Source organism: Crassostrea angulata, chromosome 2 (genome assembly GCF_025612915.1).
Source record: "Crassostrea angulata isolate pt1a10 chromosome 2, ASM2561291v2, whole genome shotgun sequence".
Taxonomy (NCBI): domain Eukaryota; kingdom Metazoa; phylum Mollusca; class Bivalvia; order Ostreida; family Ostreidae; genus Magallana; species Magallana angulata.
The window spans coordinates 46,859,710-46,882,358 of NC_069112.1; the positions used below are offsets into that span (position 1 = coordinate 46,859,710).

General features: G+C 31.5%; 1 protein-coding gene across 1 annotated transcript; it reads right to left on the bottom strand.

The window, feature by feature from the left end:
• Positions 1–405: 405 nt before the first annotated feature.
• Positions 406–21,028, bottom strand: LOC128174415 (uncharacterized). The gene is made up of 14 exons (XM_052839978.1): positions 20,958–21,028; positions 17,202–17,260; positions 16,641–16,677; positions 15,653–15,718; positions 11,928–11,972; positions 11,719–11,829; positions 9,229–9,260; positions 6,909–6,966; positions 5,949–6,007; positions 4,708–4,774; positions 4,352–4,573; positions 4,178–4,269; positions 3,722–4,083; positions 406–1,722 (listed from the first exon to the last, which is right to left on the bottom strand). The coding sequence occupies exons 1-14, from the start codon at positions 21,013–21,015 to the stop codon at positions 672–674; spliced, it is 2,319 nt and encodes a 772-aa protein (XP_052695938.1). The 5' UTR covers positions 21,016–21,028; the 3' UTR covers positions 406–671.
• Between the last annotated feature and the right edge of the window lie 1,621 nt (positions 21,029–22,649).

The following is a 22,649-nucleotide window of genomic DNA, read 5'->3' on the forward strand; positions in this document are numbered from 1 at the left end:
AAGAACACAAAAGAAACACCATCATAAATCATGTCTATGTCATCATTGCTATTTTCTGATAGATAATTTCTATTGGACCGACAAAAAACTGCACGAAAATAATGCAAATATGCAGAAATTTTCTTTTTATAGTTATCACATTGTAACGTGCGTCTAATGCTAATTTCTATGAAAAAAAAATATTTAAAAGTGACTTTCTCCGTTCCAAAATTAACGACTATTTAACACATTTACAAAGAACACCAGTCAAAACAGTGATAGTTTTTACACAATACATATGTAAAACAATCACTCATATAATTCACAAAACAAACTTTTATTATAGTAAACCTGACATATATATTTAGCGGATAAGTGGCTCTATCCAGGTAGTTAATGAAAATAAATTGATATCAATAACGCACACGAACGGACAGAATACAAGTTCTCTCAGTTCAGAGAAACTAAAAAGTTGGTTTCTTAAGTTCTCATGTACTTCTTCTATTCCATGATGTCTCTTTAATCGCAAGCCATCTTTCTCTGTCCTATCGCGCGCGGTGTCTGACACCACACAACCACAAAACAGAGTCCAATCGACAAAACTAGTATCTTAAGACAACTTACTACCATAGCCCATCAGACAAAAACCAAAACAAACAAACAAACAAAAACATCGAACTTTCGTAAAGTTGTCAGTTGTTTCCTTCGTTTGAATCATCGGATTCTGACGAAGACACGTCATCTTTAAGCTTTACTTCAAAATTGCCACCCTGATTCTCTTTGAAAAGATTCAAAGCTGTGTGTAATCGATAACAAAATGAAATACCATTTGTATCTTGGTGGATAGCAGACACTGTATTTGTGTCTTTGTCTAGGTTATCGCATTTGCTCGAGGTTGGTTTATTTCCAGAGTTAACATCGTTATTTTGAACACCTTCTTCCTGGGACCCTTCAAGCAAATTGGACTTCATTTTCTTTTGATCAATTGGATCGTCGTTGTCATCATCATCATCATACAATGTAAGATCATTGGCGTATACCATACCAACGACATCAACATAAGTTTGCTGTATACGATTTGGTCTGGAAAATACTAGTGAACCACTATCGCCCCTTTCAGAAAACTTTTCGGCGGTACCTTTCACGAGAAAAACATTTTCCCGAGTGGATTCGTCTGTTACTTTTAAATAAAATTCAGGACTTACAATTATTCCATTGGTCACATTCGTTGTTGCGCCTATCTTATGTACAATGTTTCCAGTTTCTAAGCTGTTGGAAAAAACATTTGCATTGGTTTTCTTTTTGTCATCCCTTCTGAAGGCCATATCGCAGGAATCTACATAAGACTCCTTCATCTCAATAGCAGCAAAATCACACCCTTTGTCCCTGGTTGTGAACATACAAGCACCAATTTCTTTTAAGTCATTAGCATAAGCCGGTTCATTTTCATTCGGAAATAAATGGTTGCAAGTCAATGCATATATTTTCTTATCATTGTTTGATTTCGTAACAAACCCTCCAAGTGTTCCTATTGCTGCATCTTTGGATTGAATAGGATCCCCCTGCTTCAGCGTTTGCATTTCCGTCCATCTTTTTATTTCTATTTCTGGTTGATATGTTTGAAAGAATGTTTTGTTCAACGTTATCAAGGCATCCTTCAGCTCTTTAACATTGGTTGCATTCTTGACAAACACCTTGAATGAGGAATTAGTCCATAATCCAAATGAGTTGACATCAGACCTTCTGTAAAATTCAAAAGTAGTATTAACTACAGCAAACATACATGCTACATGGACAAAATATCAGGTATTCGGAGCCCAATGCCAATTGCTTTTTTTTTAATCAAACCGAAGTATAAAGATGCTCTATTTTCAATAACAAGAGACCCATGAACTACAAAGCTTACCTAAACAAAAATCTTGTATCATTTCTATTTTAGAATATTTTATTTTCTAAATTAAACTCTTGAAATATATTGTAAAACTCTCATAAGATTATACAATAAAATTTTATCATTATGGACATCATCTCAGTGAATTTTTAATATAAACTATAACAAATTATAAAAAGTGAAAGGAGATCCTTGCGACATTGAAATGAGGAAATGAAGATGCTTACATAGAAAAATAACTACGTGTTAGAATGTATTTTGGAAAAGAATATTTAAAACTATTTTCCTATATCTTTTAATGATCTTAATGAAGTTTTTCAGAAATAAATTTGAAAATCAAAAAAAAGAGCTGTATAAGTTCAAACCAATAATCAACTGTCAATCATATTAAGCAATTGCTGAAGAGACACATTTCAACAGAAAATTTATACAAATCTTAAAATTTAAGAGATAGTTAAACTAATCAGTTTAACTATCTCTTAAATTTTAAGATTTAAGATTAAAGAACAAAATCATTACAAATTACAATATATTCCAAATATTCACAAAATGCAGGTTTTCTAAACTGTTGAAAGGGTTTCATTTATTTAACGTTCTTTTAAATTGCAGATAATCTAATCAGAATAAACCGCAGTTTGTTTTTTTGTTAAAATTGCAATTTCAAAATTAATCTGGGTCACTTTTTTAAAATCAGGATTGGTTGACAAACCTCAATTTTTCGTTACTTTTGATTGATTTGTAAAATATCATTGATTGATAAGTGCTTTAAGTGACAAGTTTTTTCTTTGAATTTTATTCATAGGTAAAAAAAATATGTAAAAAAAAATCAGGATGATTTCCCTTTAAATATTAGGGACTTGACTGTTAAAACGTACTTCAAAAAACGTTTCATTATCGATCCATCAAAAAAATATTGGTGTTAAAGATTTCTAACAGTTCACCGTTTGCCTTTATATGTTGTATTCTCTTCTATTATTAACTAAACTTAATTAAAACCTCTCTTGGGGTCCCTGTCCTCGTCAGGGGTCACACTTTTAACAATTTAGAAAACATAACACATTTTAACATTGGCATAATAATATCTCATTTTGCACCATTTCAGTCCTTGAAAAGAAGATTTTAAAACAATTCCCTCTATAGTTCTATGTTAAAATTTGAACCCCTGTTGGAGCCACAGTATTAGTCCGAGGTCACAATTTTAACAATTTAGAATCTACACTATTTGAGGAGTTTGCATAAAAATATCACAAATTCTAGCATTGTAGTTCTTTGGAAAAGGATTATTAAACACCCACTATATATTTCTATGTTAACATTTGATCCCTCTTGGGGCATCAGTATAAGTCCAGAGTTCACAATTTTAACAATTTTGAATCAACATCATATTAGAATGCTTGCATAGTAATATAACAAATTGTATCATTGTAGTCCTTGCGAAAAACACTTTTACACATTCCCCCTTATATTTCTATGTTTAACTTTGAGTCACTCAAAGGGCCCCAGTATTGATTTTGACAATTTAAAATCTTCATTATAGGTACCAGCTTCGGTGCAAATATTTTTGGTACAGAGGTTCTTCAAAAGAATTTTTTTCTATATTCACAGTTTTACAATAATTTTATTTCCTTTTCTTTAAAGTTGTTTTTTTCATTTTTTATTTTATGAATTAAGATTTCCATTCCAATAAAGATGCAGACAAACGGACGGACGACGGACAACAGATGATCAGAAAAGTTCACACGAACCGTAGGTTTAGGTGAACTAAAAAATGACAAAAATTCAGGTTTTACATTCTTGACAAATTTAATTTTTTTTTTAATCCACGAACGTAATATTTGAAAAAATACTTACCCAAACAGGTACTCCTTAACATTGCTAGGAACAACTGTTTCCGAACTAGTACTCGGTATATTTGAATCAACTTCTTTGGTATTTATACTGTTGCGAGACACCAACTTTGTACGAATAGCCTCTATTTCTACGATAACATCTGATGCATTTCCCCTGAAATGTTCAAGTTTAAGATCCTCTGACCATTTTTGTAGCATGTGATCGAGAGGTTCCTCTATGCAGGAGGTGATGATTTCTTCAATTTGATCTTTGTTCTGACCTACGCTGATAATAAAATCATCGGCTCTATCTGTTTTAGGTAAAATATTGTCCGATTTGATGAGGATCAGGTGACATGCACTCTTTTGACACAGAACATTTTTCTGTAAAAAGTAGAATAAGAAATTGATTAAGTAATCAAGTGTGGCATATATATCAGTGTTTTTTTCAAGATTTATAATATATGTGTTATTATACCTTTGATGTTAATTTTTGGAATAAATCGTTTTGAAAGCAAACAAGTGGAAGTGCCTCCCAAATGTGTTGGTACTCTGAGACCTCACTTTTCCCTTTAAACAGAAACTGAATATCGTAATAAACGTAAAGTCGGATTATATTTTATAATGCGCGTATGCAATGCCAATACACTACCTGATTTTTTCGATATTAGTTTAACATTGTCTGCTGTGAAATGCCCAACTATCCCTATTTTGATGGCAACATTTTCAGGCATTCGATTTGCTTGATCCTTGCTTTGTTTCAGCTTTTGTACGCGATTCTCGCAATCCCTTGTTAGTTTGTAAAGGTAATGAAAATGCTGAAAATGTTTTGCATTCCAGAATATATACGTTATTGGTGGCGTTGATTCTGCTTCTGAAATTAAAAAAAATACAGTGTTATGATTTTTACAATCATACCATACATCAATGGAGTATCAATTTCAATCAATATTCATGAAATACTTTCGATTTTACGACATCAACATACACAATTTATTATTTTACTACCTTTTTTTTCTTCAAGTACTTGTTTTTGCACCCATTGTGAAGGACTAAACAAATTGTTCTTTCTGCTCTGAAAAATGACCAAAATCTAATAATCAGTTTGGAATTTATGATGAAAACCATGTGTCAAGGCACCCTATTTTAGGCTTTCGTTTAAATTGAACAAATTTTTGTTTCATGCGTTTCGAAAGTATTAGTACTAGTAGTGCTTGTAATCGCAGGAAATTGATGTATTTACGACACAGTTTATTGAATGATGGAATCATTTGATAAAAGCCAATGGGATATAAGTTTAGAACAGGTGTTGGACGAGTGATTAGGGTCTAGTCCCTGTTTTGAACAAATTTGCTTATCTATATAATTACAATTTATATAGTGCCAGATCAGTTCTAGTGGCACTTGCAAACATGTTTTTTAGATCATTTTATTGTGATTGCTATTGATTTTTCTCTAATTTTTACTTGATCTGCCCTTATGCTTAATGTCTGTTAAGGTGGGATGCTATTGTTTGATTTGTATTACTGAATACATATTTATAATATTCATAATGCATGGTTGAAACGGTATGAAATATTTATCTGTTTTTGGTAAATTTAGTGTTGTTTACAAAACACAGTAAATTACGTGCATCTGAAACCAAAAATGGCTCTCATGCTTAAGTATTTTCTCAACATTAGACTCACAATCTATTGTAAGATCGTAAACGAAAAAAAGGTATTGAAAATACCTGCCCCCCCCCCCCCCCCCCTAAAAAAATAGATATACGTTAATGTTCGATAACAAATATTCCGTCTCTACTATTCTCAAAATTACTTAATATATATGAAATTATCACGGTAATTCAGTTTTATACAGCATCCTTTTTGGCTTCAATATCTAAACAATTTTATAATGAGATGGTTTTAACACATGTACCTAGGAATAGTTACGATTCTGTAGAATTTGTGAAACATAGTTTTTGTCTTCATTATATATCTTTTTACTTTGTTAAAACAGCGAACCTGACTCATTTTTAAAATGTATATGGATCTATTTAACATTTACACGTACACTTTTATGTTTTTAACAGTTTACAGTTAGTACTAAAATCATATTTAATAGCTATAACTTTGATTTGTTTGTAGCTAAAGTTTATACTTTTCAGTAAAAAGTATGTTACTTCAACAAATTTACTTGAGAATATAATAGCGAGGTACTTTACGTAAAGCGTATCTATTCACTGACGTATTCTTCCTGCTAATTACCTCTGTGTTTTTCTCTGGGGCACTACGAGTTTCACGTAATGCCTTATGTTGAGCTTTACCTGAAATATTAAACAATGGGCATAAAAGTCAAATGAGACTAATTTAATGTGTTTGTCATAAAATATAAATGTCTTTTATCTACTTTATGACCAATATAGACCTGAACCGGGATTTATAAAGATTCTAAGATTTTAATTTAGAAATGCACTTATGTGCTATATAAATGTTAAGTTAAAAAAAACAACTTAAGAACAAAATCATTAAAAATACTAATCATCGGTCTTAACTAAGTATAGTTCTCGGAAATCTTCGAACTTATGATCGGCGTCATAATAACAAAGAGCTCTCTTGAACAGGAGGTTAGTTTTGTCGTGTTACGTAACACTGCAGACGACTGTAATCACTGCAGTGACAAAATGGAAGGAAAACAGAAAAGGAAGCCAAACTAGAACTCGGACGAAATTCTGGCATTAGCATTGCTTGTAGATGATTACAAGCATATCATACGGAGGAGACTTAGTCCGGCCTTAACTTAAAATATGCGCTTTGAGACCGTGGACCTCCCAAATTTACATGAACTATACTGTTTTGGTCTCATACTTATCATATTTTGTACTAAATTTACCGAAGTCCTCAAAAATATGAACTTAGTGAATTAAACAATTTGATAAATTGTTTACGTGTTTTCTTATTGAAACAGATGTTGACCAGAAAGATAATTTGTTTAAGAAGTGAAAATGTAACAGACAATGAACAATAAAAAATTTCAACAAACGCACTCGCGTGAACTGATGACCCGATCTAAAGAGATGATTCGACTGTCTTTAACTTTAGAACCGCCATTATGCTATTTTTTCCTAATTAATCTGTCCCAATTTCCCTATGTAAATAGGGGTAAATAGATAATACCTTCAGAATAAAAAAAAATGATAAAATGAAAATAAACCTGCATACAACTACCTTGTACTTTAAAAATTATTTCATCTGGGTGTCTATAAGATGGTATTCTCTCGGTACACTGAAAATGAAATAAAAAAATTATGTATGTGGGTAATTTTTGAAAATGAATACCAATGTAGTATAAATCTCAAATCAGATTTCAATACACCAAGACTGTGATCGCTTACTTTGAAAAGCAATGTACTAAATTGGAATTAGGTTTTTTCCATTTATTTCATTTACAGTCTCTAAGTAATGGCATTTAAATAGAAAACAAAAAATTAAATAAAAACTATCTCCAGAAGCTGGCTGGTTTACAATTCATTCTTTAGGGCACCCTAAAATTTTAAATATGATATATTTTACAAGCATCTGCTGGTTAGTAAAAAAATTCCATTTATATTAGCCTCAAAGGACTAGATTTGGTAAGGTAAATTTTGAATAGTCTCGTATGAGAATCAAATCTTCATACATCATTGTACAGAGGATGCCTATCACTTTAACCTTGATTTTAGTCACCATTGCTCACTCGTTTTTTATCAAATACATCATCTAAATGACACGGTTTCCGCAATTTTACAAACAAATGAATATATTGTCATTTTTTCCTTATATTTTGCATTCGAAATTATAGAGTGCAAGTCTGCGAAAGAACAATTTTAACATAATTTTATTCTTCATAATAATATACAAATCATACTAAAACATATTGCCTGAGCAAGTCTGGATGTTTCTTTTAATAAAAAAACCATCGACAAAAACATATTTTTCTACAAAAACATCAGTTTTTCAAATAAAATAACCCTCATGACCTCATTTCTAAATTGTGATGTCATTGTGGTGATTACTCCTTAATTTTAATATGATTTTTACTATCTTCCATCTTATTTTTAAAACACTTTATAAAAGTTTTATTTGAGGGGGGGGGGGGGGGGGGGGTAATGCGTACAACTCCACTAAGTCGTTTGTCCTATAAAAATACAGAGATTCCTTTTAATAAGGACTAATCTATATATACTACTATATCAAATTAATAGACTCGAATTTTTGGTCTTTAATTTCCGAGAAATCGGAAGAGTGCTGTCTTCTGTTTTAGATATTTTAAACATCATTGGTACTTTAAGATAATCAACTTGTTTTAATTTTTTCTCAATCAAGCTTCGCTAATTAATAATCAATGAAAAACTCCTGAAAAAAATTCCGGAAATCATCTGGATTTTTTAAATTTTACAATCTTGCGCATGCGCATAACATTTACCCTAAATCACCAAAGGCTCTTTAGTTTATGTTTCCACAATATCACATTTGCATGGATAAATTCAGATAATACAAATACGTGTAAATTTTCTTTTGAAATTTGCTATATATTCTGTTCGTCAAAGGAAATAGGCGAGAAAACTGGAACACGGTGCATTTAATATGAAAAATCCCGAGATTTCGAATGTCAACATGGTGTGTTAATTTGAAGCGAGTAAAAAAAGTTGGTGAGAAAGTGTTGAATTCTTCATTAATATAAATTAAATTTTTAGATGAGAGGTATTTGCAGTCTCAAAATGGTTCGTTATGAATAATTTGACTGTTTTTTTCAATGCAGCTTCATTAATTTTACCAAAATTGTTTCGGAGCGATTCTGCAATGTGAAAGTAATAACATTATTGTAGGCTTAGAGCTTGGTTATGTAAATTTCAACAATACGATATATCGATGTATCATATGCAGTGTCAACCCGTGCACGCAAGGGTCAAAGTCTAGTATAAATTAAAATTAAACGCAAATATTCAACCTTCTTTAATTGTATAAACACAAAATTTATTTGCAAAATATAAAAAGAATGAGTACACCTTAAACTGTTCATTTTAATCATCAAAGTTTTAAGATTTGCCACTGAGTCAGATATAACAGTTGCAGTCTGAAATATTAACTTGTTGTAAAGATATAAACAACCGTCTTCACCACAAGGGAATATGGTGCCTGGGTGGCCCAAAAATATATTTCATTGTATCTAAAATTGTAAAGTGAAACACACACGTTTTAATGGTTCTTTTAACATTACCATACAAATGTCTTTAATTGTATATTGGGACTTTAAATGCATTTAACTGACAATAAACGAGTGGCATACTGGTTTACATCGAACTGATTCGCATTGAATAGGTCCGTATTCTCAAACAAATACAGAAATATAATGTAACATTTTCCCGGCGATAGATATTTGTGACGACGATGTCTATGCAAATCCACTTTACTGCCTATATATAGCTAGTACCAGCTGCTTTTAAGTTGCACTTACCCAACGTTTGATCTACACAATATATACATATATTGATAATGAGCTTTATACCTGAAAGTCCTCGTGTTGCTCCACTGCACAAGCTGAAAAAAATCTTGATTTCAGTTAAACGTATTTAAAATCATAATTTTGTAGATTAGAGTTTTTTTCTTCTTATATTTTTGTTACAATTTTAAATACATTGATCAGACGTATTTTTAAATACAAGTTGCATTACAATCTTTTGATGATGGTTGGTGTCATAGACACCATGTAATATCAACCATGCTAAAAAGTTTAAAGTAACATACTTCATTGATCATTATTAAATTGGTGTTTTGGTCATAATTTCAGTTAGATATTCAAAAATTGTACATATTCTCTATTTTGAACCCTTTAAATCTTAAAATCTCAAACTTTAAGATATGATTTCTGACTATAATGTCAGCTGTCTAGTATAAAGCGGGACACTTTTTAATATAGTATTTTCTAATCAGCTACATCCGTGTTAACAATGTTAACACATCCCGACACAAGCGACAACAACGACAAAAACAACAAAAAACTGATCTTTGTTCGACCGCTTAACGTTGCACATGGAGGAAATAAATGGAAAAAAAACCCATATTTCCGCAAAGTTACACTTCCTTTTAGCTTTTATTACATTCTTTAAAACACTAAAACTTGTTTGATTTTCTTTAAACGCAATATGATGAATTGACTTTCTTGTAAAATGAAAGTATGTCTGACTCAATAGATTCTAACTCGCTAATCATTAAGAATATTAAAGCTTAAATCGGTCCTATGAAGTAGTGCAATCACAATATGAAGGATAAAACTCTGTTATTCAGTCAACTAAAATGTGACTGACAAGGCATAGTTTTGCTATTCAGTCACCTCTCCTGACCTTTCTTTTTGTTACTCAGCTGACTGAATGGCAATGATTTTTAAATTCGTACATATTAAAACTGGTAGCTCTGTTTAAGTAATAATTGCACGGAATATTATCATATATACTGTGGAATCATTTAATTTTGTGGGGGCCAATTTTTGTGGATTGCTTAAATTTGAAAGGTTCGTGGGGACGCAATTTCATGTATTCTCTTAAACCTACAAAGGAAATATGACTTTGTTACAGGACCGACGACATCCAACAATAAGCATTCGATGCTTATATATCTAAGTGTAAAGAAAGATGTAATTTTGATTAATAAAAGGCTATAATTATTTATGCAGGTATTGAAGTGAGCGACAATTGCGGAAGAAATACTATTACCCGCTAAAGATATCGAGAGTATTTTATTTTCAAACGAAACATGATCACTATGTAGTATGTATCAAGAGTTCATGAGTGGATTCTCAACATGTAATTTGATTATCTTTTTTGAAAAAAAATAGTTTATTTTTAAAGATTCAAGAAAGAATAAGGATAAACCTTTTTCAGATTGAATAATTGAAGAGTATATTTCATATATTTGTAATATAGAGAAAATACTGACTAAAATTTTAAATGTATAGCTTTTCTATTTATCAAAATGCAGTATAACTTTGAATCATTTCAGAGGCATTTGAATCAATTGACCAATTGAATATATCAATTAAACGCAAGATTGATTTATTTTCAGAGGTACAATTAAAAATGAGACTTCAAATGTCTAAAACTATAACGACTAATGAGGTGTATTGACCATTACCGGAGAAAAAGGAGGCTAAACAAAGCTTAGGGACTTCACATGAAAATCATTATAATTTCACATGAAATTAATGTAAAAAGTTTCACGTGAAAATTCAGCGAGCGCTCTTTTCACAGGAACAATTTCATGTGAGGCACAATTGCCTGTGTAATCTCAAATGAATGTGTATTAACAACCACCAGCAAATAAAATAGGGAGCTATATGATACTATATGTACCAGATAACTTTGAAAACATGCAAAAAGATACTTCCTCTACGGAAAGCACCTGGTGTACTTACATATGAAAAATACTACGGACAATTTGGTTTTAATGTTTCGAATATCTTTTTTGGTGTATATTCCCTTAAATGGGAGTACAGAATTTTAAGAATTTGCAATTTTATATGGAACGCAATGTATATTTTCATATTAAATATAGGACGCCAATAATTTTGAGGCATTTACATATTTTAAATTATAGGCAGAGAATTAAAAAATCTATCTATTCTCACAAATTAGAAATTAATTCTTTTTTAAAAAAAGCATGGTCTTTATGGTTTATTAATTATTTGGCAGTTCAAGATGAGACACAAGTGCAATTTTACTTCAATTAAGTATTTTCTATTTTTTTTTTCATGTTCGTATTGCTTATAGTTTAACTGTTTATTTAAGACGTTTGGTTTCAAATTATCTCAAGCAACTATATATACTATATTTACTTTATTATTATTATTCAATATAGGATAAGAAAAAGTGAGTGAGAAGTGAGAAAGTTATTATGTCATAATATTTTTGATAAAATGTGTACAGTGCAATTGTTTACAATTAAAAAAACAATAAAATCTTTCATCAGCTGTGTTTCATGTTATAAAGTATAACATTTGTACCATTGTGTTCTTGTCTCTCATAAAATCTTTCGGGATCAATAGTACAGTCTGTACTCCGATTGGTGGCGCTTTTTATTTGTCTCACTCTTGCCACTTTGATTGATTTACTCTCTGAAAATAGATATTTAAAAAATTGATGTAAACTCAACTTGAAACGATATCCGTTACCAAAATTATATACAATCGTTATGAGAACATATGAAGCTTACCTTTAACAGGTATGTCCACTTTAAGATCAAGTCTACTTAATTCATCTACAATTTAAAATAAAGAACTATGTTTTACACAGGATGAATGACCATCTTTAAGTCCTCCTTAAAGATAGCTTAAAGGTGTTTAAAGGTAGCTTAAAGACGATCTTTAAGCCACCTTTAAGCTACATTTAAGCTATATGTATTGCTTAAAGGTGGCTTAAAGAAAGCGTAAAGATGGTTTAAAGGCAGCTTAAAGACTATCTTTAAGTCACCTTTAAGCCACCTTTAAGGACAACTTATAGGTCCTTAATGTCCAAACTTCTTTAAGCCACCTTTAAGCCACCTTTAAGCTACCTTTAAGCCACCTTTAAGCCATTAAAAAAAAATTAATTCAATGTTGTGCTTAATTTCCAACAAAATGTATTAACTTTATGAAAGAAAAGGTATTAAAACGGTTTTTGTTCTAGAAAGAAAAATGAAAAAAAAAACACAAAAAAAACCGGCCACGGCGAGAATTGAACCCGGGACCCTTAGTTTACTAGCATCACCACTCATCCTCTGCGCCACGGCAACTTACATATATATATGCGCGTTTTTATATCCTATATATCAGTGGATATTGAATCACTGTATTGAATGTGTTTACTTGAAAAGATTTTGACAAACCATTCAGTTTGTAACAATCAATTATATCAAATTTATAAATTACATGCATGCATGTATTTAGAATGAAATACAGAACTTGGTCTTCAGTGAACAAAAATATATTATACCTAAATGGAAACCGTTAGGTTCACTATAGTAGGCTTTCTGACATGTAGTTAATAAATTTAAACCGAGTAGATATACATTCATCTTATTTATAGCTATAAAAATGTAAGAAAGAAAATGAAATCATTTCTTTTATTAAATGCATTGATACTATTAGGGTATTTGTTCAATTTCCCGCAATTTCCAGGTTTTCATGATCGCGGCGCCGTTCCAATATGTTTAAATATTTACATGTAATTGTATGTACATGATTTATAAACTATCAATTCTATAACAAACAAAATTACCAATTACCGGTGACGTATTTACTGCATGTGGCAATTGCAAATGACTTATACATACAATTGTATGATGTGCCCGGACGGGTATATTTGACATATTTACCCTTATACATATATTTAAATAATCAACCCCTATTTATGATCACCGGTACATTAATTAATTAGCCTCAAGAATTTACTCTTACATACATGTATCGTTAATTTGTAGACGTAACATCTTTGAAACCCAGAGCTAGGAAATAATACTTTGAAAATGAATTACAAATGTAAATTAACTTTTATTCACTAGACTTATCGTATACTCGTACATACTAAAATTCAACGCCTTTAGAAACCCTGACGTGCACCTGGGCACACGACACACCTGTTGTGTATATCTTGTATATTCTGTGTTAGTTCCAGGGGTTTTCGTAAGTTGGACAAACAATAGACTTTAATTAGATATACACAAACATGCACCTGGGCACACGACACAACTGTTGTGTATATCTTGTATATTCTGTGTTAGTTCCAGGGGTTTTCTTAAGTTGTACAAACAATAGACTCTAATTAGATATACACAAACGAACAAAACTATGTCTAGACAAACAAAGCAGTAATATCCTGCCCGATATAACAAAGACAGTTGAGAGTCTTTTCATCTTTAACATGTATCTAGCAGATCTAGAGTTAGAAATAATGAAAATTGAAAAAAAAATACAAACCTTAAACCGATTAACAAATTAAATCATGCATTTTTGGTTCATTATCATTATTTTGTTTAATAACCGGATGAACTGAGAGAGAGAGAGAGAGAGAGAGAGAGAGAGAGAGAGAGAGAGAGAGAGAGAGAGAGAGAGAGAGAGAGAGAGAGAGAGAGAGAGATTTTTTTCACCGATTAATTTATGATAGGAAACAAACATACTTTAATTAGTTTTATGCACATATTAAGATACAGAGACTGCGCTCATCCCTACAATAATTTTGAAACCCCCAAAAAATTATAAAGAATTTTATAACGGCAATCTGTGTCAATCGGAGCGGTGCTGATGATAGCGATCTGTGCTTAATGGAGCGACGATTAAAACCGCCTGGAACACCCCCCCCCTTCCTTGGAAATTATATTATCACTCGGATGACCCCCTTCCATCTCTATAAAAGAGCTTTTGCATTTAATATATGTGTTTATTGTTCAGCTTGATCAATATTGACTTAAAGGCCACTTAAAGACAGTGTAAAGGCAGTGTAAAGAGAGCGTAAATGCCACTTAAAGATGCTTAAAGGTGGCTTAAAGGTGGCTTAAAGAAGTTTGGACATTAAGGACCTATAAGCACTTGCTTAAAGGTGACTTAAAGGCGGCTTAAAGGTCGTATAGCCTTTAAGCTCCTTTAAGTCACCTTTAAGCCACCTTTAAGGACTTGCTTAAAGGTGGTTTTTCGTCCTGTGTTAGATCTGCAAATATTTATTCCGATATTAACCTATTTACGAGCTAAAGCGCTTTTTGTGGGAAATCCTTAAACAAGGGATGGCAATAGATTGCAGAATTGCTGATCGGTAAATTGCAATTTGTCCCGAACGATTAATTGGTTACTTGAATCAAAATACGCGGATTTTCGACATGTTTTTAATATTTTTGAAAATAAATTGTAACACAGAAAGAACGATATAAATATTCTGTTTATATGCAAATTGAGATTTAATAAACAAATTAAATCCTATGGTAATTATTCAAAAAGACATTTTAAACAGCGAGCAAACAGTCGATCATCAGATAGTTACACTGACCACTTGTTGCATTTTGCAGTCAGTTCGTCTTCTCAAAACAAAGTATGCCCATAAAAAATTAAATATCTCCGTTTGAAATAATTATCCTTTCGGATATTATTAACATGTATATGTCTGCTTTAAATTTGCTTTTTTATGCATCTGGTGTTAAAAAATAAAAACAAATGGAAAAAATAAACACTTTTAATATTTCTCCGTTAGGTACAATACTGTTAAATGTAACGGCATTCAAAATTGATACTAGTATCATTTTTTTAATGATTTATGATAAGCTGAATAGACAAGGCAGTGGCATTGTGTCTTATTTTTTTAAATAACACACACTGACTTATCTTTTACCAAAAGTTCAGCTCTGGGATTAAAGGGTCTGAATTTAACTTGATTAACTTGAATAAACTTGATTGACTCTAAAGACAAAAAAATAAAATTTATTTTAAAATTGCGCTAAAATATACTCTATTTTAAACGACTAGCCGATTTCTGATTTTGTACCCAGTCACCATTGTTCCAACAGAGTATTCGGTTAATCGGTTAGAGATAAATGTTCAAGAGTGTATTACGACACAATTATCAATATTACAAATTTAGAATTCGATATATGCGATTATTATGAACATTAAAGCATTGAATTGGATAGCAATTATAAACAAATATATATTGGAATAAATTTTGAAGAAGTTGTACAGAAATCGGCAACGTTGACGCTTGTTTTTACCCAATTTAATTCAAGTTAACATGAAAATAGATTTCTGAATGGCATGATATGATTGCTTGATCGTGATCGTACAAACTACAACTCTGAACTAATTTAGCATATTGAATAAACAATATTAAGTCTTCATGGAGATCCTTCACTGATCCATGGTTTATATTTTTAAAAGCTTTATTTATAATCAAAAATAAAATCGTAAAATTGTAATGTACCTAAAACTTTTGCCTGCTTTATGTTTTTCAGGTGATCTCTTCTTATCTCTCTACTGAGTATTTCATCTGCAAAAGAAACAAAACCACTACATTTGTATATATGAAGAGCTCAAAAAACGATTCAATGAAAATTTTATGAAGATACTTCATCAAAAATGATAAGGTTATATGAATGCTCAAAATCTTGACCTCACCGCCACCACAATTTTAAAATCTCTCAACTTAGCGCTATACTTAAATTCAAAAGGAAGAATGAAAAAAAAACCCATTGCTGATGATGAAAAAACCATCCATTGCATGTTATTGTCCTTTCACACAAGGATTGTGCTTTTTTTTAAGTGTAAAAATATTACAAATAATAATTCAAGCTGAACATACTTTGAGAAACATAAACATTACGACAGAAATCGGAAAATAGTTTTGGTATTTCCTTAAGAATATGATATTTGTAAATATACAAAACTTTTCGTAGTAATTGCAATTTTATTCAACAATGACAAAATGCTAAATAACTACAAAACGCTCTTTAACACTATGCATAATTGGGTAAATGGCATATGCTGTAGAAATTTTTTTTTCTCTTTCGCCGGCAACATTTGCCAATGAATTTTTAACAATTAGTATTGTTGTTATCTGACTAAGCTGTTAGAAACCTAACTAAATGATCGGTCTGCCTGTTAACAAACTTTACATTTATTAAAATTACATTTTTATTGAATCTACCGAAGTTTATCTCTGTATTAGAATTTAAAGGCAATGAGGTTTCTTATGACACAACAACGATTTTTAAATAAGCCTACTGTTTGACTGATGGCTTATTAAGCAATATGAAACATGACTCCATGAAAGCATGATGTTTAGTTTTGCAGATGCATTGTGTTATAAATTACAGTGCGATTATACTTGCATATTTCAAAAGTGCTTACAATTGATAACAAATTATATTTTTTTAAAATGAATATAAACAAAAATGCATAACATAGCTTACCTGCTACACCTGGCCATGTTGTCGAAACATTTCTATGCTAAAATTATATAAGAGATTTTGATCACATAATCATATATACATTATTTAACAAGAAAAATAATTTCGTCGGAAAGTTAAACCATATATATGTGTCCGTTCGTCGGTTTGTCCGTTCGTATATCTATCTATCTATCTATCTATCTATCTATCTATCTATCTATCTATCTATCTATATATCTATACATATATACATCCATCTATCAATCTACATGTATCTATATTGTAATTTTAGCCTTAGCCTATGTTAGCTTTCACAACCCAACACGTTTTTCGTAGATAAGTTGTAACAAAGTTTTAATTATTTTTCTGTCGAGCAAAAACATTTATATTTAAATTGATACATATATCCAAAGAAATTACATAATGTAAATAGTTGAAATGAAAATAAGTTAAACAGATATTGTGATAAAACTATTTCATAATATCTTAAGATGGAAAATTTTGAGCATATTAAGATCCACCCAGAATTGCGACTGTTAACACGTATTTCTTCTTAGAATGCATGATACTGATAAAATTCACCTTTTGTTTGCCGACCGCTATGGCTGTTTTGGTCAAATGGTCTTGTTGCCTACCAAAGTCTGTATATAAAATAGAAATGTATCATACACCAATAAACATGTAGAAAATGCAGAACTTGTGATATTTCCTGTTAGGTTAGATTAGTGTATCATTTTATGATGATTTATGGTCGTAAACATACGCTGCAAACACAAGTTACTTGAAACAATGTCGATTCACATTGTAACGTGTCGAGGGGGCCGTTACTTAGTCATTTCTAGGATCTGGGGGTTGAATATTAAAATATCAAATAATAATAATTTTCTTTCCAAAATGATTGGTGATTACAATTGGCCTACAAATATTTACAAAATGGCTCTCCCGTACTTAGGACAAAATCACAAAATGGATATGGTCGGCCGGGATCGAAACTTTATTAAAACTAATGGATAAACACTATTTATGCCTTATTCAGGCGCTGGTGATTTCCCGTGGCAGGCCCTATCTGGATAACCTACTCAAAGGGTAAACCCTCAGCAGAGGCAGCCACTGTGTTTAAGCCTTATGTAGGACGGACATTGTACAATCTCTACCTAAAGGCGTATCCCTCCTCAAAAACTACTGGTAGAGTATCAGAGACGACTAACTTAGGCTGATCTTCCCGAGGACAGCCTCAATAAAAACCGACTAGTGGCAGGCCTCCAAAACACGATTGGTCCTATAATTATCAATGTGGTAAGCCTCTCTCTCAAGGCAAGCCACCTACCAAATTGTACTTTACTCTCGCAATTCCTCTTTGTTGGAACTCTGCTAGGGAAGAGAACGCTGCAACTGCGATGCTCTCGGTATTATACCCTCTGTGGGTCACGTGCCAATCTCCGCTGGTTGCTAGGCGACAACACAAACATAGTCGTCATGTGCCGTACGCATGATTCAAGATTACATAACATAAAAGACGTTACAACATCTTATTTTTTTTTAATTATCATCTTCGGGTAAAGTGAATAATAAATCATTTATTAAGAATCGATGATTAAGTTAACTTTACTTTACTGCTCATTTTGTATCCTTGATAAGTTGATTCTTTTATTTTGAAAACATCTTAAACTAGTTAGGTTACTCAAAAAATACAAAACATATGCAAAACGAAATAACAATTTTGTTTTTTTAGATTTCGTTCCTTTGTTGCCCAGTTTGACTAAACATTAATAAGCACTATACTTCGGATGTGAAAATTACCAGTTACTTTTAAATTAAATTATAAATAAATTATTGTTTTCGTAGAGTTTGAATTTTAAACCATTTCGTACATCATTTAATGCATTGAAATAATTATAAGAAGTTTCTATATAAACACCAAAATACACAAACAAATAAAAATGCTGTATAAAAGCGTTCGCAACATGAGACGGTATCAGCAGGAAAATGCCAGAAACGGTTTTCAACTGGCGCAAGGTCAATATCCATACAATGGTCCGCTCTGTTAACAAGAATTGCCTTATGTTTTATAGTGCGACTGTTTGGGCGAGCTCATCATGTGATTAAATACACCTACGAACATATGTGGGTTGAATAAACCTAATTAACATAATCGGGAACGAAACCAAATGGTCCCCTAAACATACCCATAATGGATACTTTGTGCTCCTATATCGAAATTATTCATACTAGACTTTGACCCGTGTGTGCACTGGTTGACATTACATATGATATTGAACATTTACGAAATAGATACATCGACACGCCGTTTTGTTGACATTTACATAACCAAGCTTAAGCCTACACTGATAGCATTAATTTCACTAAACTCTTCTTAGTCAGATAATCTAACTGTGTCTCGGGACAGGCTTTCATTACAGTTAAAATGCCTCCCATATACCCGGAAAGAAGAATTCAACACTTTTCACCAACTTTTTTTCTCACTTCAAATTTACACCATGTTAACATTCGGAACCCTCAGTATTTTTCATATTAACTGCACTGGGTTAGAGTATTTTCTCTGATGAACAAAATTTGTAGCAAATTTTCAATGAAAATTTACATGCATTTGTACAGCAAAACTCGGTTATAGCGAAGTCCTAGGGATCAGCGGAATTACTTTGTTATATCCATAATTCGTTATATCTGTATATAACGAATTCGTCATAAAACCTATAGCAAATTCGGTATGTACATGTATTCTTTCAAAAACTATAGTATTTGTTAATTGAGGCTTAAAATAAAAATACATTACTTTGAAACCATAAATGAAATGTTGTTGATTATCAAATAGCTAAGCGTGATTGAGAAAAAAAACAAAAAACAAATTGGTAATCTTCAAGTACCATTGATGTTTAAAATATAAGACAGTACTCTTCCGATTTCTAAAATTACTCTTCAGATTTTTACATTCAAATTCAATATATATAGAAACATATTCCTAAATTTAATAGACAAGAAAAGCTGTAACGTGTGTGGAAGCATCCATAGATACTTTGGATTCAGTTTTCTTAAAACCATGATCCTCTGAGGAGAGAGTTGAGCCATTCAATGTCTGATGACTTTAACGTAAGAATAAAAGTAAATTATTATATTTTAAACCATATGGTGTTGGCCTCCGACCTCAGAATTTGGGTTAGTCGGGCGACTGGCCAAGATTAGCCGCCATATTCCAGACTAACGATTGTCAATTTCACATGCCTATATATAGGAACCAAAAAAATGAGTGAAAATTAACAATGATGACATTAACAATGATGATATTAACAATGATGATATTAAGTAAGGTAGGGAGTAAAATTATTTAATACACTCAAGGAGTCTTTGATGTCATGGACATTGAAACTAATAAATACAAAATGTTGTTTCAAGGAATTACATGTAAAGCAGTAAGACATGACCCTGTATCTTTGAAATAACCAACATAAAGACATATTTCAATTCACATATTGCAATCATTTGTTAACATTAAAATATGAGAGAATATACTAAAAGAAAGGTTAAATGCAAAGTAAATTTTAAGTGAATAAAGAACAGTGAATTTTGCACTGTGATGCATTTATCAAACGCAATGAAATGCAAAAATGTTAAGGGGAGAGCACGCGAGCGCATCATCTTGCATTTACTTGACGGGATAACACAACCCTAAAAAGGCTTAGTGAAGGGTTCCACAGGGCAAGCTTACGATCAAGTACCTTAAGATAAACACAGATATCGCTTTGTTCAAACTGATGTTATACATGCAACTTTAAAATGTAGGGTAAATCAAGAGGCGCATCCATAGTTCAGCATATATTTCATTAACTTTCGCTATCCCCTTTCCCCCTTCCTCGCAAAGCATATGTGATACACATATTGCCTCGCATTTCTTAAACTAGATCGTTTTTAATCGAGGTCAAAATTCTATGGAGGTCAGTTTTGAACGTGTGGGGGTTGTCGATACATATATACAAGTATAAATGCTTTTCTACTGTTGAAAAAGAACCCTACTTATCATAGATTATGTTAATTTTCTCCGTAGAAATATGATCCATGGGTCAATATTTTAATGGGGTCATTAAGATCGTTAGATCGGTTTAATGTGAAGCACCCCAACTTAGACATGGATTTAGCGAATTAAGAAAATAAACTGTTTTCAACTTTATCCGTCCAAATCACAGAGGAAAACAATCCCAAACTTATTTATGGTCAAAAAAGACGTGCAAAGTTAAATAAATTGTCCATTAGATTAATTTTCAATTTTTTTCTTTGCACGCGCCTTACCGGAGGAGCGAGCTGAGCTTGCTGTAATTTTTTTACCTGTGATATCTTGTATATCAAATGTTATCCCATGGTATGAATATCTGATTGGGTCCATTATCAATCATCTGTAATGAAAAAATCCATTATGAATTCATGTTTCAACATGCAAAAGTATCAAGGAAATAACACTCGGTCCAACAAATGAATGGTACACTGTAAAAATAAAGTCGAACAAAGGAACCCAGCATTGAATATATTTTCATATTGATGAACACGCATTTTTTATCCTTTTATGAATCCATGCAGGAAGACCCTCGTTTCACATTTTTTCTATTTAAGAGAGTTCTTTAATGCCCTCAATTGTGTTGTCCGTTATTTTGAGAAGAAAACAAAATTAAGAATATGTTTTCATAAGGTCTTAAAATACCCAAACTTATTTCCGATCTATCGTTAAACGTGACATTCCAAGTGAGTTCATTTTTTTTTATTTTGATAATTAAATTGATTACTTCAAACATGTCTTGGAAATTGTATATTTTACAAATATTATTTTACATTTATACACTATATCAAAGAAGAGATACCTGATTTTCGGTTATATAGATATAAGGAATTTGTTCATAACACTCGTTCAAACAAACGGGTGATATGTTGTATGTCAACTTGCCCTGCGCAAGATAGGTGCCGCAGTTACCGTGAAGTAACGACAAAATCGATGGTGCAGAAACAAACTAGTATGGAAAAGCCAAAAAAATTAGATGAAACAAAAAATTGTTACGTTATTCGAAAAGCACAAACCTGGATAGGTCTTAGACCATACCTTTTACACACGGCAATAATTTTTTGTGGTTTTTTACTTTTAGGAAAAGTATTTTTTTTTCATTTCTTGACAATTGTAATTTAAAAATACATTTACTTGCTTATACCGTTTGGTTAATACATTTTTTTTGGACGTTTTTTTTCTCAATTCCAAAACCAGATATGGTTAGTATGAAGGCGTTTATTGGAACCATTTGCGCAAGATCTTATTAAAAAATCAGATCTCATGTTGCATTTAAACCTATTTCAATCTTGATATGTTTGCTTTGGGTCTTGAATTAATCACTCGAGTTACCCATGAATCTGTACAGGAAGATATCATTCATTCCAATCTCTGATTTTATCAATTTGACACGCAAGACTGTTCGTTCTCGGTATCGTCAACAGTATTAACACACTGCGTATTTACATGTTTACTATTCCTGTAACAACTAAACCCAGTTGAGAGACATTATCATATATATTGACTGTAAGACTGTAAAACACAGTTTAGTTGATTAAAGAACGGTTAAAGAATATCATCTGACAATAGGGAGTGGAGGTTAAATAATTCACAATAACATTTCGACTGGCAAACCAAAATCTTAACCTGAGTTTGGAAATGTGGTGCAGTAGTTGATTATCCATAAAACATGAGAGAAGACATCTACAAACGTATCAAGTAGATTAAACCACTCGCACGTTCCTCTTTTTTATTCTCTATTCTTAGTACATAAAATGTGACTTTCAGGTCGCCAAACACTAAAAAATATCTCTAAAATTATTTAATGATCAAAATTGATCCTGCTTAAAGATGATTTATCCATCTTTCTATCCAACTTATTTTTATATTTCATTTTTTAGGAAATACATGTATACGGTATATCATCGATTCAATGTTTAATCGTGTTTGAAGAGCATTTTTATAATGCATAAATTTACAGTATACAA